Raw genomic sequence first — 16608 nt, 5'->3', positions numbered from 1 at the left:
CACTAGACTACAGAAGTAACCACAGCAAATCAGGCTCTTTCTCTTTCAACTTTTACACAAACTTTTATTGTTGGAGCCAAAACACAACACATTTCTTTTACAGACCTTCAAGTGAATCAACGCACTGCTTTACAGCAGCACCACAGCACAATACTTGGCAAATGCAGTATAACTGCAGTAGAAAGGCCTGATTCATCAGTCACTATCTGGCCACAATGACAACTCTTTTCTTCATGAATGTCTTTTCAGCCACAATGTTAACTATTAGCTATACAAGCAGCGCATGTTAGGTTTATAAAAATACTGTTTTGTACCGCTCTGTGCTGTTTTGTTTCCTAGAAGGTCTTTAGGTTTTGACTATTGACCAGTGAGACAATCCTCCTCTTTGGCTGAGCTTGGGAGCGTCTGCAGTCACTCCAGCCCCTCGAGTCTTAATACCCCCCACTGAACACCTAACCCATCCGCTCCCCCTCGGCTCCTCACTGTGGTCCAGAGTCCTCCATGGGGGGTGTCTGGATACTGAAAAATTCAGCAGCCTGACACCAAGCCTGGCGCAGTGTGACTCATGTCAGACATGACAGCATAAAGGGACTTTTAACTCAGCTGTGGAGCATGGAGAACACAGTGGAGTGTGTGTGTGTGTGTGTGTGTGTGTGTGTGTGTGTGTGTGGGGGGGGGGGGGCGACCTCATATCATTAATAGCTTTTGGTTCCTCTTTTCCCGTACTTCAACTGCATTGTCAGGAATCAGAACCATTTGTTGAAGTGTATAATATAGTGGTAAAAGAAAATCCATTAAATAGCCATTACTCCACACACTGTCTGATCATTGTAGCATAAGATATAGTACCATTATTACCAGAACTTCAAAGCTAAAAGGTACTATCCATAAAAATTTTCCTCATCATTACACAGTCAACTCACTCGTGAAGAGTTTTACACCTGATATTACTTCAAGTGATCAAGTCATGTCAAAGTTAAAATTCTATTTCTTTTATACAACAAATACTCCTGGCTGAGGGAATGAGATGTTGGCCGTTGTAATGGCTGCCCGTCTCCTCAGACAGTTTGTTCCCAGGATGCTATCAGTCTGTACATGTGGAGACGGTTAAAGCCGATTATTCAGAGAGAACTTCCAGCTATCACAGTTCTCAGCAGTTTCCATTGTCCCAAGAGTCCCTTTCAAACTCGAGCCGATCTCACCAACCAGACTGGGAGAAAGCAATACGTGATGAATGTCATTACAAACAAACACACCTGGGCCAAATAGTATCTGCAAAATCGTTTAGTGGTTTGTTTCATCATACTTCGGTAACAGAGAGTTGGGGTGTGTCACATGGGAGGTAAGTGTCAGAGTTTAGACAATTATAAGAAAGCATTTGAAAGTCAATTTAGAAAAGTTTTCTTGTGATTAACAATTTTTATCTGACACTGTCTGTAAACCCCACACATCTGGTATTCTACAACAGTAACCCAAAGAATTGTTTAAAAATACTATCTGACAGGGTGCCCCGGTGGCTCACCAAGTAGAGCACGTACCATAAGGCTCAGTCCTTCCCGCAGCGACCCGGATTCGAATCCGGCCCGCGGTCATTTGCTGCATGTCCTCCCCTCTCTCTCCCATACCTTCCTGTCTCTCTCTCACACTTGTCTCTATCAATAAAGTATAAAATGCCTAAAAAATAAATCTTAAAAAAAAAAAAAAATACTATCTGACAAGCAACAAGACTAAGAGTCGTTACGCTACGCTACGTTAAATTTTGTGGAAGCGTCTCTGCTGGGAATCAAACTCGGGTCTCCTGCTGGAGAGTCTGCAGTCTAACTCCAACTGACCAACTGACCGACCGACAATGCAATCCATAGAGCCCCTCCTGTGGCGGGGCTAAACAGAGCATTTCCCTACTAGGACCAATCATGTATCACATCACATTGATCCAGGTCTGCTAAGTAACTGTAATACTACATTTTGCTTATTGGAAGAGCAGGAGGAAAGGTCTTTATGTTGTTGACTCCTATCCAGTCTAATCACAGAGCCTTCTTTCAAAAAGGTCAGAGGTCATTAAGGCTAAGGTCAGATCCCAAACCTAGGTTCACATCATCATCAAGAAGATCATCATCATCATCATCATCATCACCGTCGTCATCCTCTTCTAGATCACTACCAGGACCAGCAAAGTCACTTCGTCTGGACCGAGTGCTCAGGCGCACCCGCTGGACGCCTTTCTGATGAAGAGCTGGAGGAGAGGAGGAGAACAACAGAGAAGGACCAGTTAGTTAGTGTGTGTGTGTGTGTGTGTGTGTGTCTATGTGTGTGTAAGTGGCTATTTGCTGTGTAGGATTAGGTTGGAGGACATTCAAATGTTTTCCCATAACAACAGAGCAGCAGTATGTGTGTGTGTGCATGTGCGTGTGTGGATACAATCATCAAATTAGTCTGGGTGCATGTGTCCAAATCACTCTGGGAAACATTTAGAGCACAGATCACAATCTCTTACGGGAACATCAACCTACTGTTACAGTAAGTCTCTGGGGGAGATTACTGCGTGCGTGCACACACACATACACATGCATACACACAGGATACCAGAGTTCCCAGGAAACGATTGGCTTTGCAGAGATTGGTGGAGAGGAAATGAGTTTCACTGTTTCGACTGCAGGCGGGGAACTCAGCAGGACTACTGTACACCTCCAGATTGTATTCTTCACCTCTCCTTTATCTTTGCTTTTTCTTTCATCTTGTTTCTTTTTACACAGTTTCTCTGCCTCCCAACATCCAACCTCCTGATGTAGCGCGTTTCACTAAACTCACATCAACAGCTGTACGCAGAAATGTTAAACATAGTCGAGTGCTCTTCACCGAGTGAGATCCACTGGGGTGAATCACAGACACGGTTGTTCCAGATGTGTGGGGGAGGGAAGGGAGGGGAAGCTACACGTTCCATCCTGCTAAAACCCTCGCTCATTCTGTGCCCATCTGGTGCCTTGCCTAACACTCTGACGGTTGGAGTGTGTGATCCGGTTGTCACTCTGTGTGTTTTTGTTGGTGTATGTGGGTGGCCAAAAAAACAGAAGAGCCAGCCTAGCAGGGTTGTGAAAATGGAAAGCGGAAGCAAGTCTCATACTGCACTATATACACCTGACAACCATGCTTTTCATTCAGAAAACATCGGCCCTCACCCGGGTCTTTGTCATCCAGCCATGACAGGTCATCTGAGCTGACCTCTGCCAGGCTGGGGGTGGGGCTAAAGTCCTCTGAGTCAGAGTCCGGCGCCGCCTCTTCAACTCTGACCCCTCTGCTATGGCTGCTGGGCACTGGGACTGGAGCTGGAGCTGGAGCTGGAACTAATGCTGTAGGACCACATGAAAAACATGGTTAGACCCCAGGAAATCCCCATGTTTACTTCCTTGATTTGATGCATTTGCTGTTGAAACAGGATGTTGGGGCGGGACATAACGCAGTGTGGGATCATTCAAAAGTCTAAACCAATGGAATATGAGTCAGGGAGAGAAAGGCAACTAGTGCAGCATGAGGTCACCATTAAAGATACTCTGTAAAAGTAATGGGAGTTCATTTCATGGGGACTTTAAATAGTTTATCATGCTGTATGTGTGTGTGTGCGTGTGTGTGTGTGTGTGTGTGTGTGTGTGTGTGCATGAGTGAGACCCGCCTGATGTGCGCGCCGACAGCAAAGGTGTGGGTTGACGTTCTCTGAGAATAAGATTCCTGACTTCATCCTTCAGCTCTGACACAGTTGTTCTGTTCTCAAAGACAAATTACAGCACATTAGGCACAGAAAGACAGAGACAAAAACCCAGGTGCACACACACACACACACACACACACACACACGCACGTTCACACATGTACCTGATCTGGCGGACCTCTTGTTGTGTGTGAGTATACTGAGAAACAGTCTTGGCCAGGTCAAAGCTGTGTGTTCTGTAACTGTCTGTAAGCTCCTCTAGTGTCTGGGCAAACACACAAAGCAAAGAGGTTAAGGATCTGAAAGAATAGGAAAAAAAACAGAACCATCACCAAACATAACCTGAATGGGACCATGTGTTTACCTTGCAGCTGCGTTCATATTGTCTCCTGGTCTCTCTGGCCTCTGACTGCTGGAGGAACACGTCCTCCTCCTGTCTCCCTGTCAAGCAGAAAACAGAGAGGAGAAGCAGTGAGCAAGACTGTGCTTGCCTTCGCTTTACAGGCCAGCGTTGGGTTTAGGACATGTGCAGTCCCGTAAAAACCAATGCAAGGGAATGGTATGATGTACTGTATGTGTGTGTATGTGACTCACGTAGCTGTGTTTTCAGTTGGTCCACCTCTCTCCGCAGGTGCTCCAGCTCCTCTCGGCGGAGCTTTGAGCTGAAACTGTGAAAACGCAAAAAAAGAAAAAGAAGTGGTGATAAAACTCCACCTCATTGTCATTTCTGTTTTTCACATCTGGTTTCCCAAACCTGAAAATGTCACCTCGACACTGTCCTAGCAGCCAAATCTTTTGAACTGTATGTGAGGTGTAAACATTTCCATGTAAGTCATGAGATGGACCTATAATCATGTCAGTCTGCAGTTATTGCCCCCCCCCCCCCACCTCCCACCTCTCCTCGAGGTTGCCTAGCGACGTGGCTCTGGTGATGTGTCCCCGGAGACTGCTCAGCTCACGCCCAACCTCCCTCCTCCACTGCTCCATCCTTCTCTCTGCTCCTGGACTTTGTCCCCTCCCTGCTTCACCCTTCTCCTTTGACTCTTCATGCAGCCGGTGAATCTCCTCTGGGGAAGACAGATCATCAGAGAGCGGGACTTTTCCCTTCCTTTACCGGCATTGTGGACAAATCCAATGTCATTTATTAATGTTTTCATTATAAAGGAGTCCACTTATGTTTAGTATTTTTTAGAGTAGAGACACTGGTAGGATTTGATCCTAGGAATCCACATAAAAAGGCAGTGGAAAATATCGGTTCCCAAAGGGTCAGAGAACTTCAAATAGAAAAGGTGGAAACCGTATAATGCACAAAACAAGATGTTTATTTACTATAAATAGTGCTAACAAATGGATGCTGCCTGAGGAAGAGCGCCAAGCTTGAAACGCGTTGCATAAGAGTAGCTGCTAAACCAAACCTACATTTGTGTTCATTTATTGCTTTGAAGTGCTAGTATTTGTTAGCACTATTTATAGCAAATAAACTTCTTTTTTTGTGTATTATACAGTTTCATACGTATTCTATTTGAGGATTTGATCCTAGGACAGTAGAGACAAACACGTGGTTTCACAGACTTAAAGGTGGTATGTATAGCAATTTTCAAGCGTCAATATATCATTGTCAAATTAACTGTGATCTCTTGGTATAATTAGCGTAAAAAAAAGGGGGCCATTATTGTGACAACTGGTAGCCTCTACCTCATGTCAGTGGAATTGTTAGTGCTAGTGTTTCTCAAAGTTAAGACCACATTCTCCACAAAAAACCTATCGCTTCCTGTTGCAAAGAGGATGTTACTACCCCCTCCCTGTTGTTCCTGTGTATTCTGGCAAGGTAGGCTAAAGTGAACTTGAAACTGAATGCAGGTACAATAACGGAAATGGATTGTTGTGTACTTGTGCACTACATGCAAAGTAAAAACACCGGCCCTATTTCTGTTTTGTGCTGTGATCTCACTTTGTGCGATGAAGCAATGCAGCAGATTTCCCACAACATTTACCTGATGGCACACAATTTAAAATGCAGTGTAAAGGCTGGTAGAGGCTGTTGATCTTATTGACAATGGTCTTGTTTGTCTACATTAATTATACTAAAACATCTCAAAATTAATGTGGCAATGATTTATTGATATCAAAATGCTATATGTAGCACCTTTAACAGCTTGACTATCTCTGGGCACTATTAATATTTAATTATGTGATTTATTAGCTTACGTCTGGTGTGTAACCTCTCTAACATCTGCTAAGTCTTTACTGGTTCTCAAGAGACTGAGGTGAGGTGTTATGGTTCAGTAGGCTACCTTGCAGTGTCTGGATGTGACGTTGCTGCGACTGTCTCTCCCTTTCCATGTCATGGAGTTTCTGGGTGAGAGACTCAATCGCCTTGAAAAGACATTGGAAGAAGAAAATTGGAATTCTGTCTCTGCCACAATAATAACAACAGAATAAATTACATAAAAGCACCGACCATCTGTTCTCACTGTCAAACAAACAAACACAGACACACACACACACACACACCTGGCTCTGTATCTGGAGCTGTGACTGGACAGCAGCTAGGTCTGCCCACTGCACACCAGGACTGAGAGACGAGGACGGCTGCGGGGGGAGGGGGGCTCGAGGCGGAGGAAGAGGAAGAGGAAGAGTAGGATGGTCCACATCTGAATTGTGAATCATCTCCCTTACTGGAAACAGATCTGAAGAGGAAGAGGAGGATGAGGGAGGAAGATGACGCACACAAAGGTTAAATAAAAAGATGGGGGGGAGGAGTTATCCTCCCATAAGTCATCATCCCTCCTCTGCTGTTTGGCAGTTTACTGTGAGGCCTGAAGTGCCGGAAGTTACACACAAATAGGTAATTTCCATTTACAGTAGTCTCAGAAACCTCAAAATGTTCTGGTTCACCCACCTTCTCTTCCTCTGGAGAATTTCCCTGGTGAGGTCAGCCTCTCCTGGGGAAACATAAAAGACTCTGAAATTCACTGGGAATTCCCAAACTCTTTCTTATTGTCAGTATGCCTTTTTTTTAAAATCTGAATAGTATGTTAAAGATTTACACTGAGTTGCCATTTTTGAGGTTTAGTGGAGCTACAGTGCCATCTACTGATGGTCCAATGCTGACAATTTACAACTGCAGACAACAGTGAGGCCTCTATACACACTGATGGAAATCAAAAGCAAATGTGTTATAGGGGCCAATGCTTCCTTGAAACAATGCATTTGTCTTCAGTGTGTTTTCCTTCAGGACAAACAAAGCAGAAGGTCAAGAGGAGATGACTCTAAACTCACCCTCATCTTGGCCACGCTGCCATCTGCTGCTGACAGGATGGAGCTCAACTGATTGTCCCAGTTCATCTTTGAGTTGAACTAAAAACAAACAAATAAAAAGTGCAGTAGTCAAAGGTGGGATCCCTCAATTTGTTAATTAGACTCAGTCGGCGTAATCCTTGATCCTTCATGCAAGTGTTGCATTGCCTGCCATGACGTTTGACCGTTGAATAGTGATGATGCAGTAACTCTAGACGTGTTTTGCGGCGGGTTCGTGAGGTAACAACCCAGTTAAGATCTCTGACGCTGTGTGTGAGATGAAATTACAGCAAGCCTGCTGGATAAGCTGCAGTGACGGCCGTATGTTGCTGAGTGAGAAGCAGGTAGTTGAGATGCAGCAGTACGAGAGGTTTGGCATGGGAATGTGGAGGCTGATAATTTGATTAATTGATCCCCGCAGGGCAATTCTCTTTCCAGCCCAGACTTGGTTACCAGAAACGTCAGCGTTACCACGACACAGCAAATGTTAATGCTAGCTAGCTTAATTAGCAAGCGGACGTTAACGTAAGCTAATGTCAGTTAGCAGCTGCTTTACTGTGACTTTTTCTTTTCACGATCAGTCAAGGTCTAGCTACAGTCTTGGTGGGCAGAAAAATGAACGACTGGTCGTACTTGGACACTGGATGATGTCTGGCTGCGATCACATGATCAGTCAATGAAAAGACAATCAATAACATTGTTTCATGAATCCAGAAATAAAAATGTACAGCTAATCAAGCTACTTACAGAATACCGTGCGATCTACTTTTAAATCCAGGAGCCCACAACACAACGTGATTGCGTATGACGTCGTCGTGGGGGTCTTCTGGGTAATGTAGTGCATAATTTCTCGATCAGCTCTAGTTCACAAATTGTAGATGTTACAGATTTTAACTCTGAACGGCATATTCACGCACTAAATTCTATCTATTGTAACCATACGTATAAAAGTTACAGTAGAAAGAGCAAGTGTCTAGATTAATTTCAGACCTTGGGGTACAGAACAGCATATCCCACAATCCAAAGTGTTGTGTTGACATGCAACAATGGCGGCTCCCAATGACAATGTGGGAAATGTGACAGGACTGTTAAATGACTCTCTATCAAAGCTTGGGTTTGAAGTTTACGCTCTAAAGGTATGGCTGCACATAGTCATCTAAAGTGTATGTAGCTTTGACAGCAAGGGGAACTATAACGGACCGACAATGCTAGCTGCAGTTCAAGACAGCTACAGACAGCCAGCTGTTCACCTGTCTGTGTACTGACTTTTCTAAGCATGCCTGTTGTTCCTGTCCCTCTGTTGGTCGCAGGTTGGCTGGTATAACGCAGTGCTGTCGCCCTCTCTCCGCCTGGCCTACCCAGATGACACCCTGGCTGTGGTGGTGCTCAGCACCCCTGCCATGTTTGAACAAGCCTTCCTGCCCTTCATGGAAGAGAGAGGCTGCCAGGGGGTTTCTGACCCCATAGACCAGTGTGTCAAACACTGCATCAAGTCTGCCATCTCACAGGTAAGGTGTGTGTGTAAGTGTGTGAGAGAGAGAGGGTTATGTGGTTGGTTGGGCATTACCTCTGTGTTCACATACTGTAGCCTACATGGTCAGAAATGATTTCTTTGTGAGCAATTATTAATTTGTATTCGTACAAGGTATGGTTAATACATTAAAAAGTGGGGAAATAAAATCAAAGAAAAAGAATGAGAAGGAAAAAAACTTACAAATACAATAAAAAGATAAGACAGAAAATAAATTAATAAAATACAGGGGGAAAAAAGGAATTATGGGGATTTAGGAAACAAGGGGTTTACAGCAAGCAAAATTATGGGTTATGAGTGAATTATGTAAGTATAGTTATGTAACAACAGTATCATTGATGTATCATGGATTGTGCAATAAGTTTTACTGGTATAAAAAGAAAGTGAGGTCATGAATGGAGTTATGTCTCTGCCATGCGGTGGAGGGCTTCATTCCAGAGTCTCAAATAAGATCAGACATAGTGATCAATGTTTCCTTCTCCTCTCCCTCCCTGTAGTGTTTCCCAGGTCAGAAGGTGGATGTGAGTTTTGACTATGAGATGCTGCCCAGCAGGAAGCCTAAGTTCTTGGCCCAGACTGCTGCCCATGTGTCCGGAGCTGCCTTCTACTACCGACAGGCCGACGTCACAGACCATCCCTGGGGGGAGAAAGTAATTTTATTCTTTTATACAGAATCCCATTGCTTGCTACCTTTATTAAATGTGTAGACACAGTAGTAATTTTGTACTATGTGTTTTTATTTCCTGTCTAGTCACCTTTGTGCTCTATGTCTCTCTCTGTCTCCCATCTGCAGAAGATGTTTGGAGTGTGTGTGCACCCTCGGTTCGGGGGCTGGTTTGCCATCAGAGCTCTGTTGGTGTTTGGAGGTGTGGAGGCGGGATCTGAGCTGGTGCAGCCTGTCCCTCCTGACTGTGTGCCTTCCAGAGAGACCAGGATACAGCTGCTGGAGGGTTTCAATCTTCGCTGGCAGGTATAGGACTTCAGCTCTCTCTGTTGGTCATAATACTTGTGACACACACAATAAATATTGTAGTCTAGATCAGGGGTTCCCAAACTTTTTCATCTCAGGAACCTCCAGATAGATGCCCTTTAGACCACAGACCACCATCATCAGTTAAGGGTTTTGTCCCATGGAGTCCCTCTGAACCATAAAGTCATATCAGTGTGTCATTAAAACTACTGCATCATTTGTGTGATCAGGACTGGAGCTACAGAAACATCATCCCTCCAGTCCAGACCTACTCCCAGAAACAGAGGGACTACTTTTCCACTCCCCCTGGCCAGCGATCTGCTCTGCTCAGGACCTGGGGCTTCCTGCACAGGGAAGAGGACCAGCCTGACTCCAGCTCCGACACACACACCGTGATGGACGGACACGGCTGACAGGAGGACAGCAGCAGTGTGGGAGTACTGCCTCTCCTCTCTGGACATAAATCTCTACTGCTTATCAGACTTTTACATAAATACTGTATAAACCTGGACTGGCCGGCTCTATATCAAGACTCAAGAAACTACATGGCGTTCAGATTTGACATGTGAGCATGTTTTTTTTTTGTTTTTTTTTTAAAGATTTATTTTTGGACAGATATAGTGATAGAGAGACAGGAAAGTATGGGAGAGAGAGCAAGGGGAAGACATGCAGCAAAGGCGCCCCGACGTGAGCATGTTAATGCCACTCCAATAATGCATACCCCCCAAGCACATGAAGAGCACTACCCTACTTGTTCAAAAGTGAAAAGTCTGTTCTGCTCCACAAGGCATTTGTTCTGTTATGTCCTATCATAATAAAGAATGCACTTTATATGTTTGTTGTTTGTATACTACTGTAACTGTTAGACTGCGGCTATAAACTGTTTATCTTGGAGTAGTGATGGACTTTCAAAACGCTGAATCATTTGACACAGTACACTACATAAATAAAATCAATACAGCTGTGTTTCAAGACGCTCTCTATCACAAGCCTGCTTTGAATTTGTCATCCCTATCTTTGAGTGCTTGATCACAAACTCGCTCTCCCTTACTCACTTATTTCACTTTAACAATTCTTAGCAATTATGAGCTACTTGATTGTAGCGTTAAACGATTGTGTTATCGTATTAGAGTTTCCGGTGAAGTGCCACAAATGCTTACTGGTAGACAGATTGCTTTCAGTGTGTGATGTGAACTTTGAACTGAAAAGAGAAACTCACTGAATAAACAGCACACCTTATAACATGTTGCTGTAGCTACACATCCTCTTTCTGCCTCTTCCTCTTTCTCTCTCCCTGTTTCTATTAATGGTAAAATAAACACACTAGAAAAGACAGGGATGGTCTCTGCAGTGCTCCTGCTCATAAACATACATGGTTGTACATTATGTGAGATTATGAATATCTATTACAAGAATAATCCACTATTCTTGTGGTGTAACAAGAAACGTAAACTGTGTAGCTAAAAGACAGACATACTTTGTACAGTGTATCTCGCTATCTGTCTGTCTGTGTCTGTCAGTCTGTCTATCTATCTGTCTGTCAGTCTGTCTACGTGTCTGTCTGTCTATCTATCTGTCTCTGTCTGTCTGTCAGTCTGTCTACGTATCTGTCTGTCTGTCTATCTCCCTATCTATCTGTCTGTGTCTGTCAGTCTGTCTGTCTACGTATCTGTCTATCTCGCTATCTGTCTGTGTCTGTCTGTCTGTTTATCTATCTGTCTCTGTCTGTCTGTCTGTCTATCTCCCTATCTATCTGTCTGTGTCTGTCAGTCTGTCTGTCTACGTATCTGTCTATCTCGCTATCTGTCTGTGTCTGTCTGTCTGTTTATCTATCTGTCTCTGTCTGTCTGTCTGTCAGTCTGTCTGTCTACGTATCTGTCTGTCTATCTGTCTCTCCAGTAGCCTTTGGTTCCACTGGTCCACCTCTCCCTCCAGTTTACCTGACACCCGGAGTGATGCATTATAGATGTGACACTGCCTCTGCCTCCCAGCATGGTGACAGGCTGACTAGTGCTCAACTGTGACTAACCCCTCTGTCACCGGGTCAGCACCCCACCCTGCAACACCTTCACTCAGGACACACTGACTTTGCCTGGCTATGCTATGCTAGTTTTATGGGGGTTTTTTATCCTTTATTTACCAAGGGAAAGTTCTCTCTCTGACACTTTGGAGCTGTCCAGTCTACTCCTGTCGGTCACTGAGCAGTGAGGGGTGAAGTGCTTTGCTCAAGGGGAGAGTGTAAATCATTCTCTTCTCTCAACCTGATGTTCTTAAATCTGTAGTCTACCGCCACTTCTATGTTATCCACAGCTTAGAAATGTGCTGCCACGCTTCTGTCAGAATAGTCATTAAACTATATCTGTGTAGTTGGGGTGAAATCAGATCTATCTAGTGATTTTCTTTCAGTTCAGCAATGGGATGGTGTGAGCCTTCCTTGTTCCGTGGCTATGCTAGAGGTACAGGGCCAAAGTGGATCGGTGCATCAGCAATCCTGCAGTAGAAGTTCAGTAGAGTTCACATCCACTGTGACACCTCTAGATGTCGCTATTCTCCTCTTGATAATGCAGGGGGCTTTGCACTCCTGTCCTTCAAACATCTGCAAATGTTCAGCACTTAAAAAAAGTCATCTACTGGCCACGCAGATAACCTGCTTTACATCAGCCTGGTGTAGAATGGTGACTGTTGTAGATACTATCTACTCAGCGATAACTATTTAAGTTATATAACTATTTGATCTCCCATTACGTTACTTGCATTTAAGTTTAACTTTATTATCACTCTAACCTTCATTATTTCCCCTTTGCCCCCCTCCTTTGTGGTTACAACTGCAAAATCATCACAACTTTTCCTATTGGGCCATTCATCTCTTCATTACACATTTTCCATTCATTGCAACACCTCACCTCTCTCTCTCTTTCTCTCTCTCTCTCTCTCTCTCTCTCTCTCTCTCACTGCACCCCTCTCCTCACTCCTCTCTCTCTCCCCTCTGTTCTGTTCTGTCTCTCTGTGTACTGAATCAGCATTTCAGAGCAGTATGCCGCAGGCCTGCAGAGAGGCAGACCATGGAGTTAATTATACTCCCACAGATACTCTATCTCTCCCCTATCCCCCTCCTCTATTGCTTTATCCCATCTCTTCTCTCTCTCCCTCTCTCTGTCTCTCTTTCTCTCTCTCTCTCTCTCTCTCTCTCTCTCTCTCTCTCTCTCTCTCTCTCTCTGTATATGTCTAAAAGTCAGTAAACTCTGCACTATTAACTCACTCTCAGTCTCACCCTCAGCTTCTCATGCGGCTTCAGTATTCATACTCATTACTTCATCCATTTTCTTTCAACACATTCATATTATTACTGTACATTCACATACAATAAATGCACAATTTTGACCAGTGACAGTAAAAGTTCCATGAAAGGTCCATGAACAACTAAACGGTGATTCAGTTGTAATGAGGCACATTTGCACAAGCCACATTTGCCAATAGCCGTTTATCACAGGAAAGTTATTTGGCAGAAATCTAAGCAACAAGAACCAAATCGGCACCGCAAACCTTTGCAGAATAATGCACCGCTTGCAGTTCCTTTTTAAGTTTTTTTTCTTTCTTTCATTCTTTCTTGTATCCTCTCCTTCCTTCTGTTCTTCCCTCCTTTCTTCTTTCCTTCCTTCCCTCCTTCATTAAGTTTTGAACCCTAACATTCATACATTTCAGACAGTGGAGGGATAATTTTGTTTCATACTGGATAGATACGACAGTCTCTGGTTTTGCAGGTTTCTGTTGCTGTGGACAAAAAAGCCTGATAGCTTCGTCCTCTGCGGTGACTGTAGCGTGCCTGCGGGACACGCTGAAACCCAGAGGTGGAACATTCTGGGACGAATGTCAGGAGGGAGGTAGAGAAAGACGTGGGGAGTCTGCTGAGGAAATTGAGGCAGGGGGGATAGGGAAAATGGCAGAGGGAGGAGGGAGATCCTTCTGATTACCTACCTCCCTCTCTCTCTCCCTCTGTCCTGCTTCATGCCCTCCTCCTCCTCCTCCTCCTCCTGCTGCAGGACTGACATGGACTAAGTTTTCTCCAGAATGCAGCTTGAGGTCTGGCAGGCAGAGCGGTGCCGCTAAGCTCTCTGGTTCCTGTGTGGTTTTTTTTACAGAATTGCAGAGGCAGTCATGGACCTTGACTGGCCTGGGATACAGGGAGTTACAAACAAAATAGATAGAAACACTCCTGCAGCTAGGGGCCCTCTCTTTCCCCCCACACTATGCTTGTTGCTACATACAACAGCCACTGACTGATGAACAAAAACGATTACAGATAGACACATTCATTCATTCACACACACACACACACACACACACACACAGACACACACACTGAGGCACACACACACACACACACACTGACGCACACACACACTGCAGCTGTAGTCAGCCCTATGCCAAACTTGGTGGTTTCAGTGAATGCTGCATTGAACAGTTAAAAAGAACTAGCGCCACAGCAAGGCCTGTAAATCCAATAAAAGCTGGCACCGGGCTGCAGATCGTAAAAGAAAATGAGTTTTGAATCAGTCTGTTAAAGGAAGCGACATGAACGTCTGCTGGGTGCTGCTCTCTGAAATCCACAAGAGCGAGAGACAAAGACAAAAAAAAAAAAAAAACCCTAGACAAGAATGACACATCTGTGCACAGGTAGAGGGATACGGTGCTGAGAGTTTTTGACAGAGATGAGAGAGACAGAAAGAGAGAGAGAGAGAGAGTGAGAGAGAGAGAGAGTGAGAGAGAGAGAGATGAGTGGTGTTTCATGAGTTGTGGATCAGTGAAGCAGCGTTATCCGCCCACAGACATCAGTTAACAAGAAGAGAGGGGAAAGGCCAGCAGCGTACCAGCAACACAGAAGGGTTAGGAGGGAGAAAGCACTGAGTAGGGGGAGGGAAAGATCAACACCCGGAGAATTTTGTATTCAGTATTTGGAAATGAGTGAGAAAAAGGGAGCAGCAGAGAGGGGAAAAGGCAGAGGAGAGAATGGAGTTCTTCAGTATTTTGTATAGATGGAGAATTATGAGGAAAAGGAAAGAGCTTAATTATGATTCTGTCTCTGTCTTTTTCTCTATATTTCCTGCTCTCTCTCTCTCTCTCTCTCTCTCTCCCTCTCTCTTGCATGCTTATTCTGACAAAATAGTCTCCTATTTTCTTACAGAGCCTATCTCTCTTTAAACCACATAGCTTCTCAGTGTGTGTGTGTCTGTGTGTCTGTGTGTCTCTGCGTGTGCACTTCTGGAGGTTTGAGCTTTAAAACCGTCTCCTTATCAGTTTCTTGGATTTGCATAATTAACCAGTCCTATAGCTCAGAATCCCCCTGCAGCCAATCGGTTGTGGGCTCTGGTTGCGGGGGCCAATGGGGAGACTGGTGGACGGAGGAGGAGTGGTCAACCAAGGACCAAGTGGTCTGATGGGAAGGAGGGGGGGGGGACTGTCCGATTATCTCATTATCAGACTCAGCCAGGCGATCAAACTGGAAATCCCTCCATTCTACACACACACACACACACACACACACACACACACACACACACACACACACGCACACAAACTCGTCATCAGATGTATCCAATAAATGCAAAAATAACAAATTCAAAATCAGATGTATTCCATGAGTAATACTCATCATGGAGCTTAGCCTCTCTCTCTCTCTCTTTCCCTTTCTCTCTCTATCTCACTATCCTTCTCCCACACACATGCACATGCACACAAACCCAAACACACGCATGCATCGAACACGCCAACATGTGCAGCCCATTTAGTCGAACAGACAGAGAGGCACGAGCGTTCGGCCATTAACCATCGCTCAGTCCGCACGCAAACAGAAGACTCTCATTCCCACGATTAGCAAGCAAACATGAGCTAATATGCAGGAGGCAATGACAGGGCAAGCATGCATGGATAGATCAGACGCATGTAGTGGAAACTGCTGGGAGCAACCTCCCAACTATTGGTATGTCTATGTAATATGTGTATATTTTCGGGATAGTGTTGGGATAGGGTCTTCCACATAGATAAAATATACTGAATAACTCAAATGTAAAACCAGACAAATGCAAGAAATATGTTGTAGGAGTTTGCATGAGGCCAGAGATGTTCCACGCAGTTTCTCAATGTTGATAGTGAAACAACACCATTAGTCCAATTTCTCCCAGGGAAACTCTCACAGCCACATTCACCTGACACCTCGTCATCTCCAGTCTAAGCCCGTCATCAAAGAACAGGGTGGCAGTCAGACAGGAGAGAAGGATTAGCCCAGGCTAAGGGTCCCCTTACATAATCCACCATTTTAGATTAGCTTCATTCCTCTGGGAACATGATACATTAACCCGCTGAAACAGAGAGTAGGAACACAGCCTCGCCGTATAATACAGCTCATCCTCACAGACCGTAGCAGGAAAAAATCACACTAAAACCAAGACACTGTTTATTTCTAAGGGTTGAAGATGACTGATACAGACAATGGTGATCTTTTAGGCCCTCGTAGACTCAATGACTTATTCTGCATCTTTTGGAGGACTCAGAACATAGCTGTTTTTTCTGTGGTTCACCTCTGGCCTGTGGGAGTTTAGGTCATGTGATCCTGTAGGGAACTGAGAGACAGTCAGAGTAAGGGTCAACTAAGGAAATATAATCACTCAGGTCAGGTCAGATCAACACACACACACATACACCACCCGTAGATCCTTATGTAGCTGCAGTTGTTCTCTGGTGATCACTTTGATGTGGTCGGTCCTGGACTTTTTCAACCTCTGTATCTCTCCCTGCAGGTGAACATCAGCCCTCTGCTCTGTCCTCTGGGTCTTGCATGGCTGCCATTATAGCTGGCTGGGACAAAGAGACATCTCTTGAAGCTACACATGCACCCAAGTGAATATACTGGACAACAACTTAACTTGATATAACAGCAGGTATTCATGAGCTACAATCACATTATGTGCCTTCTGGTTGTGACCTGGAGACTTGAACCAATGTGGTTACCAAGATGTTACTGAAGTTAAAAGTGTTGATTGATTAGATCCCCTTAAAGCCTGATTCCACTCAGAAACATGTTCCTAGTGAGGAAGAATACTACAGAGC

General features: G+C 44.5%; 2 protein-coding genes and 1 long non-coding RNA gene across 3 annotated transcripts; 1 reads left to right on the top strand and 2 right to left on the bottom strand.

The window, feature by feature from the left end:
• Positions 1-3515: 3515 nt before the first annotated feature.
• Positions 3516-4782, bottom strand: LOC139667579 (uncharacterized). The gene is made up of 6 exons (XM_071547066.1): positions 4599-4782; positions 4298-4371; positions 4068-4144; positions 3868-3968; positions 3681-3756; positions 3516-3548 (listed from the first exon to the last, which is right to left on the bottom strand). The coding sequence occupies exons 1-6, from the start codon at positions 4688-4690 to the stop codon at positions 3516-3518; spliced, it is 453 nt and encodes a 150-aa protein (XP_071403167.1). The 5' UTR covers positions 4691-4782.
• A 1508-nt stretch (positions 4783-6290) lies between these two features.
• On the bottom strand, positions 6291-7063 carry LOC139667576 (uncharacterized). The gene is made up of 3 exons (XR_011696941.1): positions 6986-7063; positions 6606-6648; positions 6291-6393 (listed from the first exon to the last, which is right to left on the bottom strand). It is a non-coding gene; the product is annotated as an uncharacterized lncRNA (long non-coding RNA).
• A 986-nt stretch (positions 7064-8049) lies between these two features.
• Positions 8050-10670, top strand: mmachc (metabolism of cobalamin associated C). Its single transcript, XM_071547065.1, has 5 exons — positions 8050-8139; positions 8314-8511; positions 9032-9184; positions 9328-9504; positions 9735-10670. Exons 1-5 carry the CDS (start codon positions 8050-8052, stop codon positions 9915-9917), a joined length of 801 nt encoding a protein of 266 aa, XP_071403166.1. The 3' UTR covers positions 9918-10670.
• Positions 10671-16608: the final 5938 nt, after the last annotated feature.

This window comes from Centroberyx affinis, unplaced genomic scaffold, assembly GCF_046629955.1.
Source record: "Centroberyx affinis isolate AG114_WGS23_722 - 3 ecotype Tasmania unplaced genomic scaffold, CSIRO-AGI_Caff_v1 ptg005641l_1, whole genome shotgun sequence".
Lineage (NCBI taxonomy): Eukaryota > Metazoa > Chordata > Actinopteri > Beryciformes > Berycidae > Centroberyx > Centroberyx affinis.
The sequence above is the reverse complement of the archived record's forward strand: the minus strand, read 5'-3'. Positions and strand labels throughout refer to the sequence as shown.